The sequence below is a fragment of the Cydia pomonella genome, chromosome 15 (assembly GCF_033807575.1).
Source record: "Cydia pomonella isolate Wapato2018A chromosome 15, ilCydPomo1, whole genome shotgun sequence".
Classification (NCBI taxonomy): Eukaryota; Metazoa; Arthropoda; class Insecta; order Lepidoptera; family Tortricidae; genus Cydia; species Cydia pomonella.
This window is the reverse complement of record NC_084717.1, coordinates 18,678,825-18,703,281: the sequence shown is the minus strand read 5'-3', so window position 1 is coordinate 18,703,281 and position 24,457 is coordinate 18,678,825. Positions and strand designations below refer to the sequence as shown.

The window sequence follows — 24,457 nt, the reverse complement described above, 5'->3', positions numbered from 1 at the left end:
ATTTAACATGGAAACTTCTATACAAAATGACCCGTTTTCATTGCTTTTAAGTGTACATTTTACAGAAACAAACGTAGGTACACAATGTAAATACTTGTTGACTTTGTAGCTTCGTCTAAATTAAGTATATATTCTTTAAATGGTAAAAACGTAGGTGGTCTACAATCCAAACAAAAGCTTGTTTTTTGCTGTTGGCTCGAAGTCGGCATATTTTTTGTCCAGAATATGATTAATTGTAGATGCTAAAAAGGATTGCGTGATGTACAAAAAAAGTCTCAAGGACATTTAAGTCAATTAATGGTTCTGAATTAAATGGTGTGATATGTAATGCTTCAAATGAGCAGATTAACTTAAATAAATAAATGATATTCTATTCTATTTTAAATATGTAATAAGATTAAGATCTAAGATTAATCCTACTAAGGTAAATTAATGAGTTTATTGTTTGTCAATGACCCGCATTTAGTGCAGAAATAATGTTTTGCCTTTTGCGTAGTTACACTAAATGAAAACTGTAGAAATATGTATATATTTTAAGGTAATTTAAGGCACTTGTTTGTATTGTGTGAATGTAAATACGCATGCATGCGCTCACCCGTACAATGTTAACTTATTTACTCCTAATTCTCATGCAAGTGAATTGTAAAAAATTCTTATGAGAAATAAAATTCTTTAAACCGAATACTCGTAGTTATATGAATGAAAATTGATTTTCCTGTTACATGGATAACAGGAAAATCGTGCGTATAACATATCATTGACGACCGGTTTGGCCTAGTGGGTAGTGACCCTGCCTACGAAGCTGATGGTCTCGGGTTCAAATCCTGGTAAGGGCATTTATTCGTGTGATGAGCATGGATATTTGTTCCTGAGTCATGGGTGTTTCTATGTTTTTAAGTATTTATATATTATATATATCGTTGTCTAAGTATCCTCAACACAAGCCTTATTGAGCTTACTGTGGGACTTAGTCAATTTGTGTAATAATGTCCTATAATATTTATTATTTATATCATAATTATATCATAATTAAGTAATACTGCCTAGGTATGATTCTCTTTTTTGTAGATACCTAGTATATTTTCTATAGATAATATAACACGAATACTATTAACATTAACCTTGAACACAAATTATTCTTCTATTTCATCCAGCTAAGCGCAATTTAGACAGTTAATGTTGTACCTATTTTAGTCTATGGTTATTCTACCATCATAGTTTTATCTTACTTAAATATATTAGTACATATATTAATTTGCCTGGCGTAATAACATCTAGGCTTCTATCTTCTTCTTTTTTATACTACGTCGGTGGCAAACAAGCAGACGGCCTGCCTGATGGTAAGCAGTATCCGCTTGCTTCCTTTTCAACCTTTTACCCTCTGTTCGGGTAATTTTTTCATCATATTCTTCCACTGACTCCGGTCCTGTTGACACAACATTTTTCATAAAACCATCGTTAGTAGCTAAATTATCCAAATTGTAAAGGCACTACAATACTTAAGAACTACCCCCTTGGCACCAACTTGGCAAGAGTGTGGAAATGCCTTTAAAATTATGACCCTTATGGTCGCAGTAGTGGCGGCCACAAACGGAGTTAGTTTAGACGGATATAGGGCTTTTTTCAGCTGTTATACCGGGTGCGGCCTGTAACACGAGCAACAAACATAACTGTAGGCTGTACTCCTGAAACTTACCAACATTTGTTCAGCTATTTTTGAAATTTATGAATTCTCTAGACTTCCTATTTTTCATACAAATTAAATATTACCTTCAATGAATGCTGTCATCAGTGTAATTGACGTTGATTGTTACGCTTTAAACATAACGAAATTAAAGTGTTAACATAAAAAAATAAACTTTAAAGTGTTCTATAAATCAAAATAATAGTTATTTTTAAAAGTTGCTGAAGTTGTTGCTGTTGTTGTTGGTCAGTTTGAGGAGTACAGCCTACATTTTAATTTTTTGCTCCTGTTACCGGCCACACCCGGTAGGTGTTAAGCGGGATATTGCCAAATAGTGTCCCAAGACTATAGGACATTAAGGGAAAGTACCTTAAATATAAGACATAGGATATTTTCCTAAAAGGAGATTTTATTTTATTTTCAAAACTGAGTAATACTGCATTCAAAGATTTAAAAAAAATAAGTTACTTTGTCTGGAAATCGAACCGACTCAAATGTGAAAAAAAACAACCTGTATTTTTATGATGCCAATATCGAAAGAATGCATAAAAAATATGTCATCTCAGAAATATGATATCGCAAAAGAAATGAATAGAGTAATTTTTTTAATTAAAATTTCAAGATTCGGTTTAATTCCCAGAAAAAGTAAGCAATTTTCAATTTTTTTTAGAAATTCTTTGAATGCAATATTACTTACTTTTAAAAATAAAATAAAGTCTTCTTTCAGCAAAATATCCTACGACATTTAAGGTACTTTCCCTTGATGTCCCATAGTCTTGGGCCGCCCTGTATAAAATCGTATGTAACAACATAATATATTGCTATCATCATGTCTCTGTCACACGATGTTGTATAACATTTAGGGCTGATTTAGACGGCACGCGAACTCACATGCGATTTTAGTTACATTGCGGACTATTGAGGTCACAACCAATTCGGCCGACCGATCAAATACCGCAATGTAATGAAACTCGCATGCGAATTCTCGCACCGTCTAAATCAGCCCTTTATCAGGCAATGTGGCATCAAAACTTTTATTCGTCTGTCCAAACTGAAGTACAGCATGATTTCTATAGTAATCTAAATTGTATTTTTTCTTATTTAATGCATGTTAATTATAAGAAGTAATGTTTTAAAAAGATGTGTTCCGCCGAGTTTCTTGTCGGTCCATATCGGGATACCCTCCTCCAATTGAGGGGGGATTTAAATCTCGGGTCAGAGGTGTAGGGTTAGAACCGGTGTATCTTTATTTGACTTGAATAATATACCATATATCTTTATATACCATATTGCAATCTGAGTATTTGAGTAGGTACTAACATGATTTTGTTTTATTTCCAGTGCTCCATGCGTACTTCCTCCTGGTGATCAGGAGCTACTATCACAAGATGAACGACACCAGCAAGGGCGCCATCTACAACACCGCCTAAGTGCAAAGTACCTCAAGCTTGATCTTTCATATTTAGGTGGGGTCTAGCCACACAGTCGTTTATAAGAAACGACTATCGAAACAAGAGAACGGACCCAGCCCTCGCCATATCAAAGTTATGCTCTCATTTCAAAACGACATTAACCCTTTGACCGCCACCGTCGGCTATGGCCGACATCTGAAAGACTTGCCAAGGACGCCAACGACGGCTACAGCCGACAGTTTCGCCAATGCAATAGGGACTAACGCGGGACTCCGTAAAGTTCAATTTGGCTTAAATAATCGTGATCGCCTGCGTCCGGGGCACGGCATGTTCCTTCGCCGTCTGGAGTTCAAAAGGTTAAAATATCATATTTACAGTACATATGGGGCTACTTTATAGCACTAGTGCGAGAAGTAGCATATTACGTTACTGTGTCGAACATTTAAAGGGCCATATGTACTGTAAAACGTTGTACGATACATGTGCGAATAGGTAATTCGCAACTCGTGTCGATTTAAAACACTCCCTTCGGTCGTGTTTTAATTTATCGCCACTCGTTTCGAATTTCCTATTTTTCGCACTTTTATCGTAATGTACTATTTTATGTCTGGTACTATTTTTCATTGCTAGAAATTGGAAGCAAATTGGGGAGTTATTGAGGCATTACTATAGAGAAGCCATATCAAACAAATAAATTAGCGCAATCGCAACTTGTAGGCGAAGGAAGCGGGCCGTGAATCACGCGGCCAAAACGTCGTAAGCGCTGGTAAGTTTTTGGCGCTTACGCGTTTACGTCGCGAGAATGCCGCCCGCTTCCATAGTTTGGCGTCGATCGAAACATTGCGCAAAATACTTTGTGACGGTTCAACTCATTGCGCAAAATACTCTGTGACGGTTCTACACGTCGTAATAATAGTTCACTGGTGAGAATAGAAGTTTTACATACAAGAGTCAAAGTTTTGAGTGGGAGCGGCTTTGTCGGAGCGGGTTCGTATGACCCTTAATCGAATGGTCCGAGCGAACTGTCGTTTTAGCACAAAATTGGCACAAATGAACAATTTGGCACTAAATCGACCATTGAATCTGAAATATAACAACACAGATTAAATAATGTAGCTGTCGGCGGCCGATCGTAAGATCAGACAGATCGTGGAAGGTGAAAATCTTTGTCTCGTTCCCTGAGTCGACACGCCGCGGAGCTCCTATTTCTGGACAATTTGCCTTAATTTGCCTTCGCGCATCTGAAGCAACCTAACGGACTTATATATTAATGGGTTAATATGAATACCGTCAAAACATTACACAAGGAACTTAACGATCTGCCTAATCTTACGATCGGCCGGCGACATATCAGTAATGGATCAAGTGACTTTCTGTTCACGTCTGTCTTTCTGTTGTAAGTTTGTTTGTCGTTTGTTATACACGATTGGAGTCTAGGGCCTTTGACGTTAATCCCACGCGGCTAAATCAATGTTGCTTATATATAATTAAGGTAGATTAAGGATTACTTTTATTTTCATATTGTTTACAGAATTCTTATGGAGTTCATGATTTTGCATTTTTAAGGATAAGTTTTTCTTTTTCTCATTCGTTCACAACTGATTCGTAAATATGTGCTTGTCAATGTAAAATCTTGCTATATCGACCGTTTATCTGTTTGTTTTTTTAAATATTTTTATTTTTATATTTCATTACAAATTGACACAACTTCTCTTGATATTACTTACGTAATTAATGTTGTGTCCGCCTAAACTTACTAAATAAACTATATTATCTGATTCTAAATTTGAACCCGAGAAATATGATTATTATACATGAATGTGGTAGAAAAGTGCCTGGAAAGATCTCGAATGGTGCCGAATGTATGCAAGGTTTATGCCTTAATAAGGTAGGATTATAGGTAAGATTGAAAAATGCGACTGTTTAACCTGCTGTGCTGTCAGAAAATTTGTTTCTTGTGAAATATCAAGAACATTTTAAATTTTTTGGACACTCTTCATGGATATTGACCATTATGCTACTATCAAGAAGTCCTCTTTCAGAACTAATAAACAGCACTTATTAAAAACTTGCTAGAAATTATAAGTGTTTAGATCTAAGATTATATATATATTTATAAATGTTTACAGTCATTTGGAGTAGATATTTAGCTTCTAAGTGTCAGATTCGCCTAAACGAATTAAATGTTATTGTGTATTATAACTTAAATAATTCAGACTGTCCAAAACATATAACTTTTTGTATCTATATATTACCTATTCGATAGATTATTTACTACACAGCGGAAAATATTAGAAAACATTGTAATATAATTATGTATTTGAAATTGAAATATAATTAAATGTGGTTATATATTCACAGCTTTATTCAAATATAATATAATTAATTAATCAAATTGTTAATTCGATGTACTTTTAGAGCAGATAGTCAATTTTATTCTTATGGGACAGAACTTTAAAACAAGTACATATGAAATACATAACATATTTATACATTTTCGATATATTTACAGTTTCTGAGGCTGAGGATTTTAAATACTTGAAACATTTGTAGATTCCATAATTGTAACTGTGCCATTTTGTATTTCTCGTATATATTTAAAACCTACTCTACCTTAAAATACAAATATGTACCTAATCTAAGATAAAACTTATCTTTTTTCGAATAAATGTTTGAATGATGAAATGTGTCTTATTGTCAAACGCTTCAGGGTTACGTTATACATATCACGTTAAATATTAATAGCGTATACTCGTATATAATATTAATAAATATTTCTTCTTCCTCGCGTTGTCCCGGCATTTTGCCACGGCTCATGGAAGCCTGGGGTCCGCTTGACAACTAATCCCAAGATTTGGCGTAGGCACTAGTTTTTACGAAAGCGACTGCCATTTGACCTCCCAACCCAGGGAGTAAACTAGGCCTTGTTGGGTTAGTCGGGTTTCCTCACGATGTTTTCCTTCACCGAAAAGGGGCTGGTAAATATCAAATGATATTTCGTACATAAGTTGCGAAAAACTCATTGGTACGAGCCGGGGTTTGAACCCGCGACCTCCGGATTGCAAGTCGCACGCTCATACCGCTAGGCCACCAGCTCTTGTAACGCCTTTCATCCTGTTTGAACAAATATTACGATGCACATGAATATCCTTTATATTCTATAGGGAGTGTGCATGAACTGTAGGAGGCAGCACAGGAGCCGTCAGATTTTTGGCGCGAGGCGTAAATGTGATGTTTTTTGTTCCGATGTAGCCCACAAGATGGCAGAACCTACTATGCACAAGAAAACACGTGACGTGTACAGGTGTATGTTTATGGTTCCAATTCAGGCCACAAGATGGCAGACCCTCCAACGCGCACGGTCCCTATTATCACTTATCATAGTCGCATATGAATATTCTGAAAGTCTCAAAAATATATCCTTACCTTATTCCGACGATTATAATAATATTACTAGTAGCGCTAACAACGAAATAATTGGATAATTGGTTGGAATATTGTTTCGTGAGTGATGGTGCACAACATGATCAGTGATCGGAACTATGGGAGTAAAACTTTAACAAAACTTGTTAAGCGGACATAAAATAATGCATACAGCCCTAAAAATATTCATGTCCATAGGGATAGGAATAGTATAGTACTTACAGCCATAAAAATATTTACATTCATAGATATTCGAATATTTTTAAGACTATAAGCACTCTTTTTACGTCCGCTTGATAAGTTTTGTTAAAGTTTTACTCCCATAGTTCCGATCACTGAACATGATTGCAAATTTAGGATGGAGACGGATTTCTATTTAAAATAAAACATATACTTAAATAAAAAAATTGGCTTAAGTCGAATTCGCTCGGTAGGGTGCCCAAACGGCTGGCCGCATTGCCCCGCTGGATGGCAATGCTGATCCGCTGGGCAAAATATTGCCAATTTTACCATCGCTCACAATTGTCTAATATATATCAAGAGATTTCATTGAAATTATTACGATGTTTACTTTTAATTCTCGCTTGATTTTGTGACAATTAGTTGTACCTAACCGATTTCTGGCGCTATCTTCGTGCACGGTCCCAGTTATCCCCTGTACTTGCTGTATGAAATGGTACAGGTATGGGTAATGGTACAGGTGTGGTTGCTGTATGGTACAGAAATTAAATTCCTCGGACGTATATTACGATGACGCGCGGATTTGTCAAATCTAACCTTCACGACAGGATATATAGGTACCATAAGTTTATCTCAGTATTCTACTAAATAAAAGAAGTTTTAGAATGATCAGAAATGATTTAATAAACAGATTGTGACAATAAATAGTTTTATAAATATCCATATACTTAAATATGCATTAAGCACTTAATTTTAAAGATAAATACAATATATTGTACACTTAGCAACAGAAACAGGTCACTTTATGCAAAGTTCCTAATAACCTTTTTCATTGTTATTAAGTGTATTTAAATGGCATTAGTGCGAATTTTTTTTTTTAATTGAATAGCTTAAACTGTCTCGCGCATGCGAGGAGTCCTGTGCCCAGCAGTGGGACGCCTCGTCTATAAACTGTGTCTCCTTGGATTTCACGGGCCTATAAATCCCGATCTTTTGATAGGCTGTAGAAAAAGTGAACAGTATCTAGGTTTATGGATTGAAGTTTGGGTGGACAATGAGACTGGGTTATTGCAAAGGCGTCCGGGCACCTGCCCAAACCAACAATTGAATTATTATTATATTATTAATAGGTAGTTGTGAGCAAACAGTTACTCATTATAGAAGAGATGTCGTGTAAAAAACAAATGCGAAAAATAGTCTAACAGAAATCGTCAAAAGTTGACGTGTTACAATTCAGTTAAGAAAACATGTCGTATAGTGTTATCTTCTGCTGCCAAATCCAAGGCCACTCCACAATTAAGAGTTCTTCGCTAAACGATAGGTATAGCAAAGAGACTGTTTTTTTTTTATATTTAAATAGTTAAGGTGTCTTGTAACACTCTTTTACTAAGTAAGGTTGTAAGTAGCTATTACTGGTCTATTTGTCTTGCAAAGACGGACTTGACCGCACCTTTTCCGTGCCTTACGGAGCAGTCTCCAGCCAGCGACGACCGCGACCGCAACCACTTCAACAGGCTGTCAATGAAAACAAAACAGTTATTTTTATACAAGGGAGCAAACTTTTTTACAAAATTCTCTGATCGGAGTATTGTCAGGTACCTACCGTAATGGAATTCTCCGCGCGAACGCTCTCGGATTTATACCTACGCGTTGCGTACCTTAGGAGGTGCAAAAACCCAGTAGGCTGTCAAACGCGCTCACCGACGGACGCTGCGCTCGCTTTAAAAGAGACCCCGATCAGGAGCAAAGCGATGACCAACCACTTCAACGTGCTCTCAAAGAAAACAAAATAGCTATTTTTATGCAATGGAGCAAAACTATTTACATATCGTGCTCGATCGGAGTAAAGGCGTATATTGAACTCTCCGCATGACCTGTCTCGGATTTATACCAACGCGTTGCGTACCTTAGAAGGTATAAAAACCCAGTAGGCTGTCACACGCGCTCACGACGTAGGTACGCCGCGCTTGCTTTAATTTTACAACAAAAATGACTTTGCTTCGTTAAATCACCGAGTTATTTATGTCTAATTTATTGTTTGACGACTGCTCTGGCCTAGTTGGTAGTGACCCAGCCTATGAATCCCGGTAAAGGCATTTATTTGTGTGATGAGCACTGATATTTGTTCCTGAGTCATGATGTTTTCTATGTATCTAAGTATTTGTATATTATATATATCGTTGTCTGAGTACCCACAACACAAACCTTCTTGGCTTACCGTGTGACTTAGCCAATTTGTTTAAGAATATCCCTATAATATTTATTTATTTGTTTAAGTATCTTTTACCTGTCTACGAGTTACAAGGACTGATTTCTCCGCACTTCTTCCTGGCCTTGCGCAGCAGCTTAGGGCCTACAATGGCACCCACGACCCCGATCAGGAACAAAGCGAACAGCAGCCGTTTCAACACTTTCAACAGACCGTCACTGTGGGAAAACAAAATAATATATTAACTGGTAGATATATACTGGTAGAATACAAAGGCGAACTTATCCCTACATGGGATCCCATGTAGGGATAAGTTCGCCTTTGTATTTAATTTACTATGTACTTAACTGTGTTTTTATTTTATATGTAAGTACCTACAGTAAAGTATAGCCCGACCAGAAATATATGAACGTTGTCAAGAGGGCGGGGCGCTGTTGTGTCTCATGTATAGGGTGACAGTTCAGTTTAGTATGAAAAATTTAGTTCCAATGAAATTCCGCAATATGGCGCGTGATCATATACTCGTATTACTGGTTAGGCTTTAAATACATACATAATACATTTAACTGGAATGTTGCCGATGTGCACGAAGTAAAGCTCTAAAAAATATTAGAAAAAATAGACCTCTATTATTTTTTGACACAATTTCTATTTAATAAATCGAAAAATCAATAAATATATAAATTCCGGTAGTGGCTAACCGTTTTGACAGTTCGAAAATAGGAACTGATTTGAAAATACTATGAACGGTATCTTTTATGTCCATGATGGTGTGGCATCTTGGGCGTTGCGAGGGTTTCAGGGCACGAGGATTAAATAAAATTTGCTACCGAGTGAAACACAAAATTTCCACCACCCTAAGAAATATACTAGTAAAATAGCATTATTTTATAGAATAGTTTTGAACTCTACAGGATAAAATGTTACTTCGTCCACTGATTTAGTCCTCCAGGACCACAAAAATGAATTCCTAAAATGTTGAAATCCCGAAATATTGACTTTTCCAGAATGTAGTAGGTGCAGGTGCAGTAAAAATATAAAATACAATTACGAAATACTACAATAAAAGGAAAACTAACCTTCGCTTGGGTCTTGGCGTCCTAAGTAAAAAAAAAAACATATATTAAGGAAAGTTATAAAAAATAAAAGACGCAACTTAAGCACTAGTTCTGAATATACTAGACTCCGTCTAAGCTAACTCTTCGCCGATTTGTATAAATCAAAGTGTGGGAGTCTCATTTTAAAAAGTCATATTTTCATAGAACGTTGACATTAATAATGACACTCCACAATTTATCATAGCAAATACAATAATGCAGAGTTACCTCGATGCGAATGTCATACTTATTATGGAAATGAGAACTACGTTTGTATGAAAAAGCATTACGCGCGGCCGTCCACTTTCGTTATAACTCAACAATTTGAAAGTTACTGTCCTTATATTTCTCTCGTATAATACGTAGACGCGTTCTAAACAGTGAGTATTGCATTATGGATATAACACTTCACTAAATCTAAAATAAATATTAATAGCGTAATATTTGACGACCGGTTTGGCCTAGTGGGTAGTGACCCTGCCTACGAAGCTGATGGTCCCGGGTTCAAATCCTGGTAAGGGCATGTATTTGTGTGATGAGCATGGATATTTGTTCCTGAGTCATGGGTGTTTTCTATGTATTTAAGTATTTATAAATATTTATATATTACATATATCGTAGTCTAAGTACCCTCAACACAAGCCTTAATGAGCTTACAGTGGGACTTAGTCAATTTGTGTAATAATGTCCTATAATATTTATTTATTTATTTCAGTTCAGTAGGTACGTATAAAAAATCCAATATTAATAAATATGCAGTTTTATCTATGAAGTGTCAAATTTAAAGACAGAGACAGACCAAGATAACTCGGCAACGATTAGGATATCACAGACTGTGCTGTGTGTTCCCCCCTAGAAAAAAAAAAAAAAAAAAAGACTGTGCAAGTGTTATTTTACAGCGGCAGTTAAGCTCTAGGCTTTGTTCGCTGTCATTATTTTTAAAATGTATATGCTTTGTATTAATAAATTAATTTAAAAAAAACGTGATAATTTCATGGCAGACTGACTCTACTGATCTTTTTTAGGGATTCGTAGTCACCTATGAAAGAAACCCTTATAGTTTCGCCATGCAGTCTGTCCGTCCGCGGCTTTGCTCCGTGATCGTTAGAGCTAGTAAGCTACACTTTGGCATGAATACCTTAATCATGCATGGCAACGGTAAAATAGAAACTACAAAAAAATGTTTAGGGAACCTCCCATACAAAATGTTTTTTTTTCTTTTGTTGCTTTTAACGCAATAGTGTGGGTAAAAAAGGGTAAATAAGGGTCACCCAAAACTATTTTTTGATAAAGTTATATTTTTAGGAATAATCGCACCTAAAAAAAAAAATGTGTTTCCCCCTCTAAGTTTTGAACTATGAGTCCAAAAATAAGGAAAAAAATCATGAAACAAAAGCTTGATAAATATTTTCAATTAAAATTATAGGGAATATGATCGGTCTACCCGTTTTTTGAGTTTTTGCAAAAAATCGTCCTTTCATAGTAAAAAGACGTACAAACCGCTGCAAAGGTACTCCCTTAGTCCCTTATGCTTGTAATGTACATGATACTTAATAATAGCCCGCGTAGCCTATTTTGATAGAATGGTAACCACGAAACCCTACACTGAGCATGGCTGACATGCTCTTGGCCGATTTTTTATTTATAGGGATGAGTAAAAAACTAACTTGTCTAAGCAGTTGTGGGGTACGACATGAGGCCTCCGACTGGGCACAGTGGGACTCTTGTATTGCTGGAACGGCGGGGGCTGTGATCTGCAATATACAACAATATAAATAATAAAAGAAATAATAATTCTTGCCCTGGGCTCCACGGAAGACCAGCGCTGTAGCATATATAATATATATGTTAGAGCATATGCTGAATGGTCTCCATTTGTAGCCTCTATTGCAGCATCATCACTGTAACTATTGCATGTTAGTATAAGTTACAAGTAGTTATAACTGTTTAGTGTATTAGATCTTCTTTCTTACTTTTTTTTATTTTCTAATGTGGTGCTGTTTGTAGATGGTTTTTCAATAAACGTTTTTCTATTCTTTCTATTCTTTAATAGGGGGCCAATTACCGTCTGCCGGAAATAATATTGTAAGTATTTCATTTGTGACCCATTTCGTACATTGTCATAGTGACAAAATTATGAGGTCTCTAGCGACTTTCATGTTGTTTGTCACTGTGACAAGCAGAGATCGGCGGGGGTGAGCTGTTTACGTCATTAACGTCATGTAGCTGTGTCTTGTAAATATTAATATGGATATGGAGTATCCATATATAAATATTAAAAGAACACAAGACTGAAATGATTAAACTAAAATTAAAATTCAAAGTCAAATTCAAAATATTCTTTATTCAAATAGGCCTAGCAACAAGCACTTTTAAATCATCAAACTTTACAATTATCATCTTAATCTAAATATCAGAGCAATTTATTGATGCAGTTATTATTGTTCTCAAAAAAACATTGAATTATTATAGATATGGTAAACTTAATAATAAGAATTTCACAAAAGGATCGTCAAACATCAAAATTGTATAAAAATACTAGTCTAGAAACTTTCTAGATTAAAATCTAAATGTCAAAAAATACGTTATTTATATTATCAATTACAAAACGAGTGCTAAGAGTTTATATTTATTGTACATTTAATTTTCTGTGCTATTGTAATGAATAACTATAAGTTTTTCTATATTTTCAATTTTTAATTTGTTTTGCCTTGAGTTTTATTTGAGCTTATAGAAAAAGATCCTTCTACATCCACTGATGTGAATGGAGTTTTATTTAGTCGTATGGCATATTTCAATTCTTGGTCGCTTTACAAATTTACAAATTAATATCTAAGGTCTTCACCCAATGGGCTGCGTTTTCGCTTAGCTTATCTTATCTTATCGCTTAGATCTCCCTTGTACTTTCTTTTTGGACACTCATGGACAATGTGGTAAATGGACTGTACGGGTGCTCCACAGTCGCACTTCGGTGTATCTCGCCACCCACACTTAAACATAAATTCTCCGGATCGCCCGCTTTCAGTGCGAAGTCTATTTAGTTGGCACCATTGCCGTCTCGGAGCCGAAAAGCCCTGCGGTTTGCTGGTAGGATCGTAGCTGGCATGGGATGCCCTGGGCAAGTTAGCAATCCAGTCCTCCCTCCATTTATCCTTGATGTTAAAACTGCTTTCTTTAAGTTCCTGTGCCGTATTGGCCGGTGGACGTCGGGATTTTAAGCGTAGCCTAGGCGGACAGAAAAAATCAGAAAAGACGGGTAGCTTTGGATTTGAGGCAATTTTGTTTGCTTCCTTTAGCAGGGCTTGTTGTCTCCTGAGATGAGGCGGGGCAATGTGGCTCAGAGCCGGCAGCCATTGTGTCGGAGTGGACTGTATGGAGTGAAATGGATATACAATAATAATTATATTATCTAATGAAGCTTACTTTAATACTAGATGAAACTTATTTCTCACTTAAGCAGAAAGCTGTGTAAAGTAGATTAATCACATTCCGTAGGTTTTGACTGCGACGTGACGTGAAGGCAGCCGAAATAAAATAATTTAATTAGTTTATAATTATCAATTACATATGGGGCAATTACCATTAAATGACAAGGTATGTCCATGTTATGCAAAAACTGAAAACAGCTCACCCCGCCGATCTCTGGTGACAAGGTACGAAATGGGTCACAAATTAAACCTTTTGACTGTACCATCTTATTAGGCAGGTGTACGGTTTTATATCCCATATCCGAGTATTCGGTTCATCGCTTTCACTCAATAGCCTAGGCTCTAGCAGAAAATAAATAACAGTACTACCGTACAGAAATGTCACTTCCTACAAAACCGAAGTTTGACAGCGATTCAGGGTCGAAGCATGTTGTCCCTTTCTAATGTATGGCACTATCCCTTTCGGCTATTTAGGGTTGTCAAAATTCAAATGATTATCTTATCCGGGGTTGTGGACGCATTGGGACGTCAAGTTGTGCCAACCCTAATAATTGCTCGGAGCAATGCTAAGCTGGACGGAACCGAGAATGACCGAAAGGCCCAACTAGCTCTAGTTAATTAATTAATAGGGGGCACTAGTGCGATAATTAGCACATTACGTAACTAAGTTAAAAAATCCAAAGGGCCTGTAATCAAAATCTGTAAAACGTACGATACATGTGCGAGACTTATGTCGATTTAAAACACTCCCTTCGGCCGAGTTTTATTTTATCGCCACTCGTTGCATTTTCCTGTTTTTCGCACTCGTATCGTACTGTACTATTTCAGTACATATGCTGTAACTTTACCGCACTAGTACGATAATTAACACACTACGTGACTATGTCGAAAATTTAAAGGGTCTTAAGTATAATACTGTAAACCGTACGATACACGTGCGATTAGGGAATTCGCAACACGTGTCGATTTAAAACACTCCCTTCTATCGTGTTCGGTTCGGTGAATTTCACACTTTCCGCTCTTGTATCATAATCGTAATGTACATGACGACTTACTCATGACGCGACGTAGACGACGAGCCCCTCTCAAACTTGTGGCTTTTGATCGACGACCGGGATTGCTTCCGGACCGGAATGGAAACCGAAGATGTGCTTCTTAATCTGTGTCACCAATATCAGAAACTACAAATGTGGCTTCCACCAGAGAACCTTATACCTCATCTGCAATAAGGGCCTTTTTATCAAAATTTCTCAAAAGTTCTTACTTCACTTGGAGCGTAAGGACCCTTCTGTGATAGAAAGCCACAAATAAAGTAAGTTTTATAGTATTAATTTAGGATAACGGCTGTTAAGCAGTAAACACAAGTGAAAAAGTCCTATTATGCTAAATTAACGCAGGTATAGGATATGCGCCCTATTAATACAACGCCACGCCTAATATACACAACACGCCATAGTAAACCTTATCAGAACACACGAAAGTTGATATTATACTGTAACCGAGCGCTTGAGTTGACGTGTGGCGTAATCTAGAGCGTTATTCTGGCGATATTGAAAGCATCCATGTGACTTATAAGATTTTTATCCATCTGGTCATTAAGTACCTACTTCAGACATGTGGCAAGACGGGAACAGAATGACAGATGGAGGATGGGGTACTTAGTAGGACATCCAACTGACCCGTTGAGTCGATATAGCTTAGGCTTAGAAGGCACACACGATTCATTTCTCGCGGTTTCAGAACCACAAAAAGTGTAACGTACGGCATGCTTCATAAGCGCACGCAAGTGCAAGACTGAAACCGCAAGAAATTAATCGCAGTGCGCTCTAAGCTTTCGAACGCTTCATAAGCGCACCCACTTGCAAGACTGAAAACGCAAGAAATTAATCGCAGTGCGCTCTAAGCCTTAGAACGCTTCATAAGCGCACCCACTTGCAAGACTGAAACCGCAAGAAATGAGTCGCAGTGCATTTTAAGCCTTAGAACGCTTCATAAGCGCACCCACTTGCAAGACTGAGAAGGCAAGAAATTAATCGCAGTGCGCTCTAAGCCATAGAACGCTTCATAAGCGCACCCACTTGCTAGACTGAAACCGCAAGAAATGAATCGCAGTGCATTCTAAGCCTTAGAACGCTTCATAAGCGCACCCACTTGCTAAACTGAATCCGCAAGAAATTAGATTGAAACCGCAAAAAATTAATCGCAGTGCGTTCTAAACCTTACTCATTTACCAAAATGCCTAAGCTTGCGTTCCCACTAAACGACAGTTATGACAAAGAGTCGCCCTGTCGTGGTTTGTACATTACTGTCGACAATTTGACGTAATATATTAAAATTAGAATCAAGCCGATAGTGGGACTATAAATACCGACGGCGACGCTCAAAAAATGCTAGCTTGAGGGGTCTAAAAGAGCTAACAGTAAAATATAACGTACCTGTAAGCCGACGGCTTAGGCGTTGGAAGTTTGTCTGCATGTGATTTAAGATCGCATTTGTGGGGGGTCACTGGTCGCCCAGATTGGTTCACGCCCAGCTGTGGAGCCCTGTAATAAATAAAAAACAAAAAAATTTAGGGTTTTACTAGCGATTATTCAATACTCTAATAGCCTCCTAAGGCCCAGATACCTAAAGAAAAAAAGTCTGAAATTTTCCAAAGGAGTTGGAACCTATAGTGTTAGGGATACAGTTGATTTTGTATTGTTTTAATGGAACGAAACAAAACAAATGCAACTACGTTCCAAAAGGGGATATTTCGCAAAACTCTGCGTAGGGGGCACCTCTAGCACATGCTGAGGGCCTACCGTGAAACAGGAAAATCGAAGTTGCCTCTCTATCACTCTTGCATATTCGAACGATAAAGAGACAGATAACGAATTTTTTTCACGTTTCGTAGGCCTCTTTAAACAAACTGCCTCGATGCATCAATGTCATAAGTACTATAGGTGAGACCGTGGGCCTTAGGAGCCGAAATAATCGAGAAATTAATGAAAAAAATTGTCTGTTTCATATACATATATAATCACGGAAGAGCGGTGCCTCCCAACACAGGCAATATTGCTTACCGAGAGACACCATCCCCTAAATTATATGAACTGTATTTAATGAAATAAAAATTTTTGTATTTTGTATTTTTTTTGTATTTTTGTACATATATTTTGGCTGGTCTGACGTTGACATTTTCTACGGAAGAGTCCATTTTCTATATAAACTAAGTACAGGACTAAATATACCTAATTTCATCATACATATGTGCAAAGTTTCATTACAATCCAACACGTAGTTTTAAAATGAGAACGAAATTCCGTTTGTATGGAAGGTGAAATTAGGCCGAGCTTGCCGGGGGCTCTTAATCGGAAACATTCAACTTTCATTACAAGTCGCGGCAAAAAACAGAGCGCTCATGCTGTGCCTCCTACAGTTTAGGTGAGTAATTAACACTTTACGAAACAAGAATAGGTAGCAGGAGGGGGCCTAGTCAAGATGACAACCGTCGATAGAAAACCCTTTGAAACTTAAGTAATGTATGCGAATAGTGACGTGACTTTTCAATCTTTTCATAGCATCTATCATACTGATACATTTTATTCGTTGTTAATTTAAATAATTCAAAGTAGGGGGGGGGAGGCAGTTTATATGACCGATGGTCAAGGGGACGGGCACACATATTAGAAATTTTCTCTAGGGGGGCAGCTGCCCCCTTGCCCTCCCTTGGCAACGCCCATGGAAAGTAGGTACAAAGGCGAACTTATCCCTAGTTTAAGGCCAGTCCAGACGGAATAATTTTCCCCCAATCTGATTAAATTGTCTGATCAAATCAGGTGGTGTGAACGCAAAAATGAAATTAGATTCGATCCCATTTGATTCGATTGTAAGATTATAACCGATGAAATCAAAAATGACACAATTCTAGGAAAAAAAAAATATTTTTGTTTGGCGACATTTTTTTACGATTTTGAGTACGTGTTTTTAACATTGGTGATTATATTGTGTACGTGTGGACGCTGTGGATGAGATTGGTGCCAAATTTATTTACTGATCAAATTGGTAAATTTGGTCATCCCGTCTGAACGGACCTTTATAGGGAGCGTGCATGAACTGTAGGAGGCAGCACAGGAGCTGTCAGATTTTTGGCGCGAAGCGTAAATGTGATGTTTATTGTTCCGATGTAGCCCACAAGATGGCAGAACCTTCTATGCACAAGAAAACACTTGACGTGTAAATGTGCCTGTTTATGGTTCCGATTCAGACCACAAGATGGCAGACCCTCCAACGCGCACGGACCATATACGCACGCTACCTATATCACTCGTCTCGTTTGATAGAGGTGGACACACTTTACTTAAGCGGCATATCTGTAAATACTTAGGTATACCTATTTAATTACCTAAAGGTACGTTTTTTTTTACTTACTCTCTTATATTCCATTTACGTCTCACTACGTTCGAACAGTCTTTAAGCACCACGGGTCTCTCTATGGTTTTTAAGTCTTTAAACACCAAGGGGCCGCAGTCACAATCACAATTGGGGCATGTACTGCAAATATACTCGTCATTAGTTAAATAGGTACAAGTAAGTTTTTTTTTTCGAATATCGCGATAATTATTCTTCAAGACAAGACAAGAAACGCCACACCGAGCCAGGAACATGCCTGCTCCGGTCTAGCCGGCTTACCACGGGACGTAGTTTTATGGGGAGATTGGGGAGTGACACGCTCTGGGATGGGAAAGGGATAGTTATAATCAGCTGGCTATGCAGCCTAATATTGGAAGGTAGGTGGGGGAGGTTTATGTCGTCGAGGAAGAGCGTTGGTGATATGCTACTCGTGTTTCCGTTTCGGTCTCCGTAAAATCTTGTATTAAGCAAGATCGATATCATCTTGCGATGTCGTTTGTTATCGCGATAGGTAATTATTCTTGGAAGAAAATAAAAAAAATTCATCGCGTATAATGAATTTACAATATGAAGGCATATTCATCTACGTTGTTTAAAAATATAGGTACGCATTATACGCGATGTAATGCATTTAAACTATTTTATATAATCCCAATTTTTTTTAATAGTGTGTTAAGGGATAAATGCATAAATTAATGTTACTATTTTTGAAAACCATATGAAATACCTTTTCCCGTTATTGCCAAAAGATATTTAGGTATAACCCAAAAATAACGTAGGTATATGTGGTACCTACCTGGAACCGATACTATGGACGGATACCGAGGTAACATCTCTGCGAAAAAAATAGGCGGATTTAAAAAAAATTTAAGCCCGTTCTACATTTATTTCATCCAATACAAAATAATGAAAGGTAAGTGTTAAAAAAACCTTTTCACTTCTCATGCTCGTAAAATTGACATTTAAGTCGCGTTTAAGTGACATAAAATTGTTTATTATGCTCTAGAGCATAAAGTAATGTCATCTATGACGACCCTTATTAACTTAGCAATAAAGTTCAAAATCTGCCATACAAACTGCAAGCGTGCCCCCGTGCGGCCCGAGTACGATTTTCTTTAGTCTTGAACAAATACGGTAAAATAACCTAAAATATTGGTAATATTTAAAATTTTCCTCGCAATCGAAGTGAAAAGCAGATTGTATAACTCAGGCATAAATGTCCATCGCTAACATCGCTTTATGCCCTTGTTGAAAAACTACTACTAAGTGTGTTTTCTAGTAGAAAAAAAAACACTCCGTAAATAATAAACAAATAAATTTCACAAATGTGTATGACAATTTAAGCAAACATACTCGTATATATATGCCGAAACTGAAACTTCAGTCGGACACTAAATAATTTGTCTTAGATTCTGTCAACCACGCACATTTTTATAAAATCTCTTAGGTACATTGCATGTAGATAATTATGTAACAGATACACCAATTGCGTACAAGACATGTCCACCTCTATCAAGTTATCTACGTAAGAATTGGAAGTACAAATATTTAGGTAGGTATGTTCTAAACAAATCTCGCCAGATTTGTGAATCAAATGTGTACAGTAGTTACCTATACTCAATAATTAAGTAGCTGTCCACAAACTAGTATCCGACCGAAACCGGGTTTTTGGTTTTGCTCTGGTTTCGGCGGAAACCGAGCCTTCGGATAAAAACATGTTTTTTATGCCGGAACCTGCCTAAAGATGTTGAGCCCGACGTCGGGCCCGAGTAAGAGTCGTTTTCCGTTTCACCAAATATCAGCACATCGGTTACAATATTTGACCATGTAAAAATATTTTGTCTGTAATTACTAAAAATGTTCAATGTTTGATATATTTGCATATGAACCATTTTTTTACATTTCAAATATTGTTAACTATGTGCTGAATTGCTGATATTCCGTAAAATGGAAAACGATTATCAGGCCCGACATCGGGACTGATTTCGGCCCAGATATCGGAAAATATGGATGTAATTGGCCCTTAAACCGAAAATTCGGACTCTACCATAAACTAAATACGAATAGGTATTAAAAAAATAAACAAACCCTGATTTGCCGGAAAGTAAATTTCCCATCCTGAGGGCCAAGGCGAACTGAAAAAAAAAACGGTTTTAATTATCATTTTTTCGTCTGTTACAAAAATATGTGATAATAGTTATCACACGCGACTGCGACATGAGACTTATAGCTAATAAAACGATATACCTACTCGGAGTTTATTGTGCCGGTAGGTACTAACTTTATTTTATAAAAAAGTTGTCTATACAAAACTTGCTTAAAGCCCGACCAGAAATATATGATCATTGTCAAGAGGGCGCTGTTATTATATATTATATAGGGCGACAGTTCAGTTTAGTATGAAAGAAATAGTTCCATAGAAATTCCGCAACATGGCGCGTGATCATATCGTGGTCAGGCTTTAAGGGCTTTACCAATAGGGAGTGTTACCGCAAAGTTCTGCCGCCAGAGAGCAGCAGTATCACCTTACATAAACCTTAGAGTAATTTATACGACATAACTATGCCTTAAACAATTTTTTGAGGCATTTTCATTATGACATTGACGCATCAAGGCGGTTTGTTAACAGAGGCCTACCGGCCTACCGCGAAACACGAAAATAGAAATATCGTTATATGCAAGAGAAGAGGCATATAATGAAAATTCGATTTTTGTGTTCCGCGGTAGGCCCTCAGTATGTGGCAGAGGCGCCCCCTACGCTGAGTTTTGCGTAATATCCCCTATTGCAACAAATTTTGTATGTACATTTAATTTGGGTTAGGAAAAGAGGAAACAAGAGTGCCACACAGGCAGAGACGCGAGTACACGTCAAGTCAAGAACCTCTCACCCAATCCCGAAAAAAAAAACCGACCCAATCAGACGGCCTACTGCGCACCACGTTCGACGTGTTACCTCTCTGTTGCACTTTTTAATTCGTACGTAAGTGTGACAGGGAGGCAACACGTCGAACGTGGTTCCCGGTAAGCCCTCAGAGAAGGGCGAGACGAGACGAGAAGGTAGTCGTTTTAGGGCGTATATCAGGTCTCTTGACAAGTATATTATTTCCCCGATTCGGCAATTTTTGGTCTTCGTTCATCATATAACGAGGCATTGGCGCCCTTAAACGTTTTAAAAATAATATTACTTACACATGTATTCTTAGGCGTTTGTGGACGTATCCTTTATAATTATTTCCAATACATACTTATATTAATTTAATTACTTTATTTTCATGATTATTTCAGTAACGTTTTCAGTTTTTACTTCAATTTTATCATATTTGGCTGACTCCAAAATTAATGTTGGGTTTTGTAAAAATGGATATTATCAATATATCATTTTCTTGTCAGTGTGACTGTCAAGATTGTCACAGCGTTTTGATCGTGCTTTACCTCCTAGAAAAATTTCACTATATATATATATAGTGAAAAATTCTGAAAAAAAAAACTGAACAGAACGAAATAATTTAAGGTTAATCTCACAAATACTGGTACGAAATAGTTACTGATAACTTACTGAATAGGCAGGCTCGATCCTGCTCACGTCTCCTGGATCATCCTGTATAGATCATACTGAGCAACTTTTACAATGGGATTAACCCGGAAAACGCGAAAAAAATTTATATCAGGTGAGATTGTGGTCAAATGCTTACCTTTTCCCAATACAAAAAAACTCTCCCATATAAAATGTCAAGTTCAGACAGCCAAAATGTATGAAACAGACAATTTTCATTTCGCTTTTTCGGGGTTGGTCCCATACTAAAAGTTGCTCAGTATGAGCTGTATATTCAGCCCGTAATTTTTTTCAGGGGACTAAATAAACATCCTGTAGAGGCGTCTGTAATTAGTTTGCACAGCACCTTCGATCTCCGTCATCCACTTATACAGGGTGGCACCCCAAATATGTTAAAAAAAAGTTATTGCGAGATATTTCAAAAATCTTTAGGGCCGTGGAGCAACGACGCCCATATCTTATACAAGAATAAAAAAAAACTGCTCGAGACTGCGGGTGGCTCATTCCTAGGCCAAAGAATAGGTATAGCCATTCAACGAGGGAACGTAGCCAGCCTTATGGGCACCCTTCCGCAGGGGACAGACCTGGGGGACTGTTCATTGGAGGGGGTTTTTTAACATTCTTATTTACTTATGTTTATTATTTTATTAGATTTAATTTAGTTAATGTCAGAGGACGCAATTGCCCCGTCGTCTCCTGAAACTCTTGTCGCCTTACAATCTAAGCACCCGGCCCCTTCACGACAGCTAGTTTTCCCGCAGGAACCAGATAGATCCTCTGTTGCATTGACGGTAGACCCAGCGGACGTAGCTCAGGCTCTCGGCTCCTTCAACAGCGGTTCTGCCGCTGGCTTGGACGGCATTCGACCTGCGCACCTACAGGAACTTACGTCCGGCTCTGCGGGTGATAATGGATTGCGGCTACTGGAATCCTTGACAAAACTGTGCAACTTCTTGCTCAGTGGTCAGTTGAACCCTGTGGTTTGCCCGTTTGTTTATGGGGCCTCATTGTGCGCATTGTCAAAGAAAGATGGGGTATAAGGCCAATTGCAATAGGGAACACTTTCCGTCGATTGGTAGCTAAACTTGGTTGCCGAGCTGTTAAAGAAGAAATGGCCACTTATCTCTGTCCTCTTCAGCTTGGGTTTGGCACGAGCTTGGGGTGTGAGGCCGCCATTCATGCAACGCGAGCGTTTGCATCAGATCCGAGCAACGAAGAGTGTGTGATCGTCAAGCTGGACATAAAAAACGCATTCAATACCATAGAGCGTGATGTCCTGTTAGCCGAGGTCAAGGAAAAGGTGCCCTCATTGTATCCCTTCCTCTTTCAGGTGTACGCGTCCCCCTCAAATCTTTTTTATAATGGGTCCCTCATTTCTTCCCAGGTCGGCGCGCAGCAGGGAGACCCGCTTGGCCCTCTAGTCTTCAGTCTCGCCATTCATAAGGCGATCTCAGTGCTTCAATCCCCGTTGAACATTTGGTACCTAGATGATGGTACCCTCGGGGGTAGGCCTAAGGTGGTGGAGCAGGATCTGATCACTCTGCTTCCGCGCTTTCGAGAACTGGGACTAGTGGTAAACTCTAATAAGTGCGAATATTTTCCTTGCGGCCCCGATTCTCAGCTTTCTTCACCTTCATTTTGTGATTTTCTCCCCGGGCTTAGGGTACTGTCTGCTCAGACTTTTTATCTTCTTGGCTCGCCCATTTTTCCTGATGCCATTCCGGAGGCATTTGAGGTGCGAAGGCAGCTTCTGCTGACTGCCAGGGAAAGGTTAAAGCACATTTCTGCGCACGTTTCTCTTTTGTTGTTGCGGGTCTGTTTTGCCGTTCCCAAATTATGTACTTTTTGCGCACCGTACCAACTTGGCTTTACCCCGCGCATATTGACTCCTTTGACGGCGTGTTAAAGGAGTCTGTGGAATTATTGCTGAATGTCTCCCTTAATTCAAATCAATGGGATCTGGCCTCACTTCCCGTTCGGACCGGTGGTCTGGGAGTTCGGCGCGCGCGGGATGTGAGCCTGCCGGCCTTCTTGGCATCGGCGGCTGGGGTTGGCGGCCTTGTCACTCAAATTTTATCTTCGAATGGTGACGAGGTAGCCATACCTTATGCTGCGGATGCTTGGACGGTATGGTCGGCTCTCAATCCGGGTACGCCCGTGCCAGACAGACTGGACCGCCAGCGCTCATGGGATGATATAGGGGTGAAGCGTGCGTTCGATGGCTTAATGGAGAATGCGACGGGAGTGGATAGGGCGAGGCTCAACGCCGTGTCGAGGCCAGAGTCTGGGGCTTGGCTTCAGGCGCTTCCTTCTCCGCATTTAGGTACGCTCCTTGATAATGACTCGATGCGGGTGGCTGTGGCTCTTCGCCTGGGCTGTGAGGTGTGTGAACCTCATGTATGCATCTGCGGCTCTATGGTGGAGAGGGACGGCCATCACGCCTTAAGTTGTTGTCGGTGTGCAGGAAGGTACCCACGCCACCACGCCTTAAATGATATCATCCGGAGGGCATTGGTCTCGGCAAATGTACCTTGTGTGCTGGAGCCGCCGGGTCTTAGTAGGTCTGATGGGAAGAGGCCAGACGGGTTGACCTTGGTCCCGTGGGAGAGGGGCAGATGTCTGCTGTGGGACGCTACGTGCGTTAATACTTTTGCTGCTTCTCATATTAACCGAACCATGCGTTCGGCGGGAGCAGCAGCTGAGCTGGCGTCGGTTCGAAAGCGGGCGAAGTACGCAGCGCTGGCGAGCTACATATTTGTCCCTCTTGCCGTAGAAACCACGGGCTGTTGGTGTGATGAGGCCAAGACATTTATTGGTGAAGTGGGCAGACGCATGCGGGAGTGTGGTCATGACCCTCGCTCCGGGTCGTTTTTGATGCAGAGGTTGTCCATCGCCGTTCAACGTGGCAACGCAGCGAGCGTGATGGACTCCTTTGCATCTGGAGGGGCGCGGGGCGAGTTGTGCGGATAGTTTTTGTGTGTCTGTTAGATTTAGGATTTAGTTCAGTTTAGGTTAAGATTTTTGTGTTTGTATAAATTTGTAATATGAACTAACTAAATTAAACCTAATAAAATAAGAA

The 24,457-nt window shown here is 38.7% G+C and overlaps 2 protein-coding genes across 3 annotated transcripts in view; one reads left to right on the top strand and one right to left on the bottom strand.

Annotated features, from left to right (window-relative positions):
* The window catches only part of LOC133525555 (uncharacterized), a 55,342-nt gene extending 49,561 nt beyond the window's left edge, over positions 1–5,781 (top strand). Inside the window, exon 5 of the mRNA XM_061861853.1 lies at positions 3,026–5,781. Coding sequence (XP_061717837.1) covers positions 3,026–3,114 — 89 coding nt within the window. The 3' untranslated portion in view covers positions 3,115–5,781. The remainder of the gene's footprint in view (positions 1–3,025) is intronic.
* A 1,578-nt stretch (positions 5,782–7,359) lies between these two features.
* Positions 7,360–21,182, bottom strand: LOC133525549 (uncharacterized). 2 transcript variants are annotated; one of them, XM_061861840.1, is made up of 10 exons: positions 21,015–21,182; positions 19,914–19,960; positions 18,622–18,660; positions 17,844–17,966; positions 15,869–15,976; positions 14,489–14,593; positions 11,673–11,759; positions 9,988–10,008; positions 8,987–9,126; positions 7,360–8,214 (listed from the first exon to the last, which is right to left on the bottom strand). In XM_061861840.1, the coding sequence occupies exons 2-9, from the start codon at positions 19,940–19,942 to the stop codon at positions 8,991–8,993; spliced, it is 648 nt and encodes a 215-aa protein (XP_061717824.1). In that variant the 5' UTR covers positions 19,943–19,960; positions 21,015–21,182; the 3' UTR covers positions 7,360–8,214; positions 8,987–8,990. The 2 variants fall into 2 exon arrangements, with proteins under 2 accessions (XP_061717824.1, XP_061717825.1); XM_061861841.1 differs by lacking the exon at positions 18,622–18,660 and having other exon boundaries at positions 21,015–21,181.
* Between the last annotated feature and the right edge of the window lie 3,275 nt (positions 21,183–24,457).

Coding starts and splice junctions, on each gene's coding strand:
- LOC133525549 (XM_061861840.1), bottom strand. CDS start 19,942: ATGGGAAATTTACTTTCCGGCAAATCAGG. Junction 14,594..15,868: donor CCTAAGCCGTCGGCTTACAG/GTACGTTATATT, acceptor TTGGTGACACAG/ATTAAGAAGCACATCTTCGG. Junction 9,127..9,987: donor ACGCCAAGACCCAAGCGAAG/GTTAGTTTTCCT, acceptor GTTTTCCCACAG/TGACGGTCTGTTGAAAGTGT.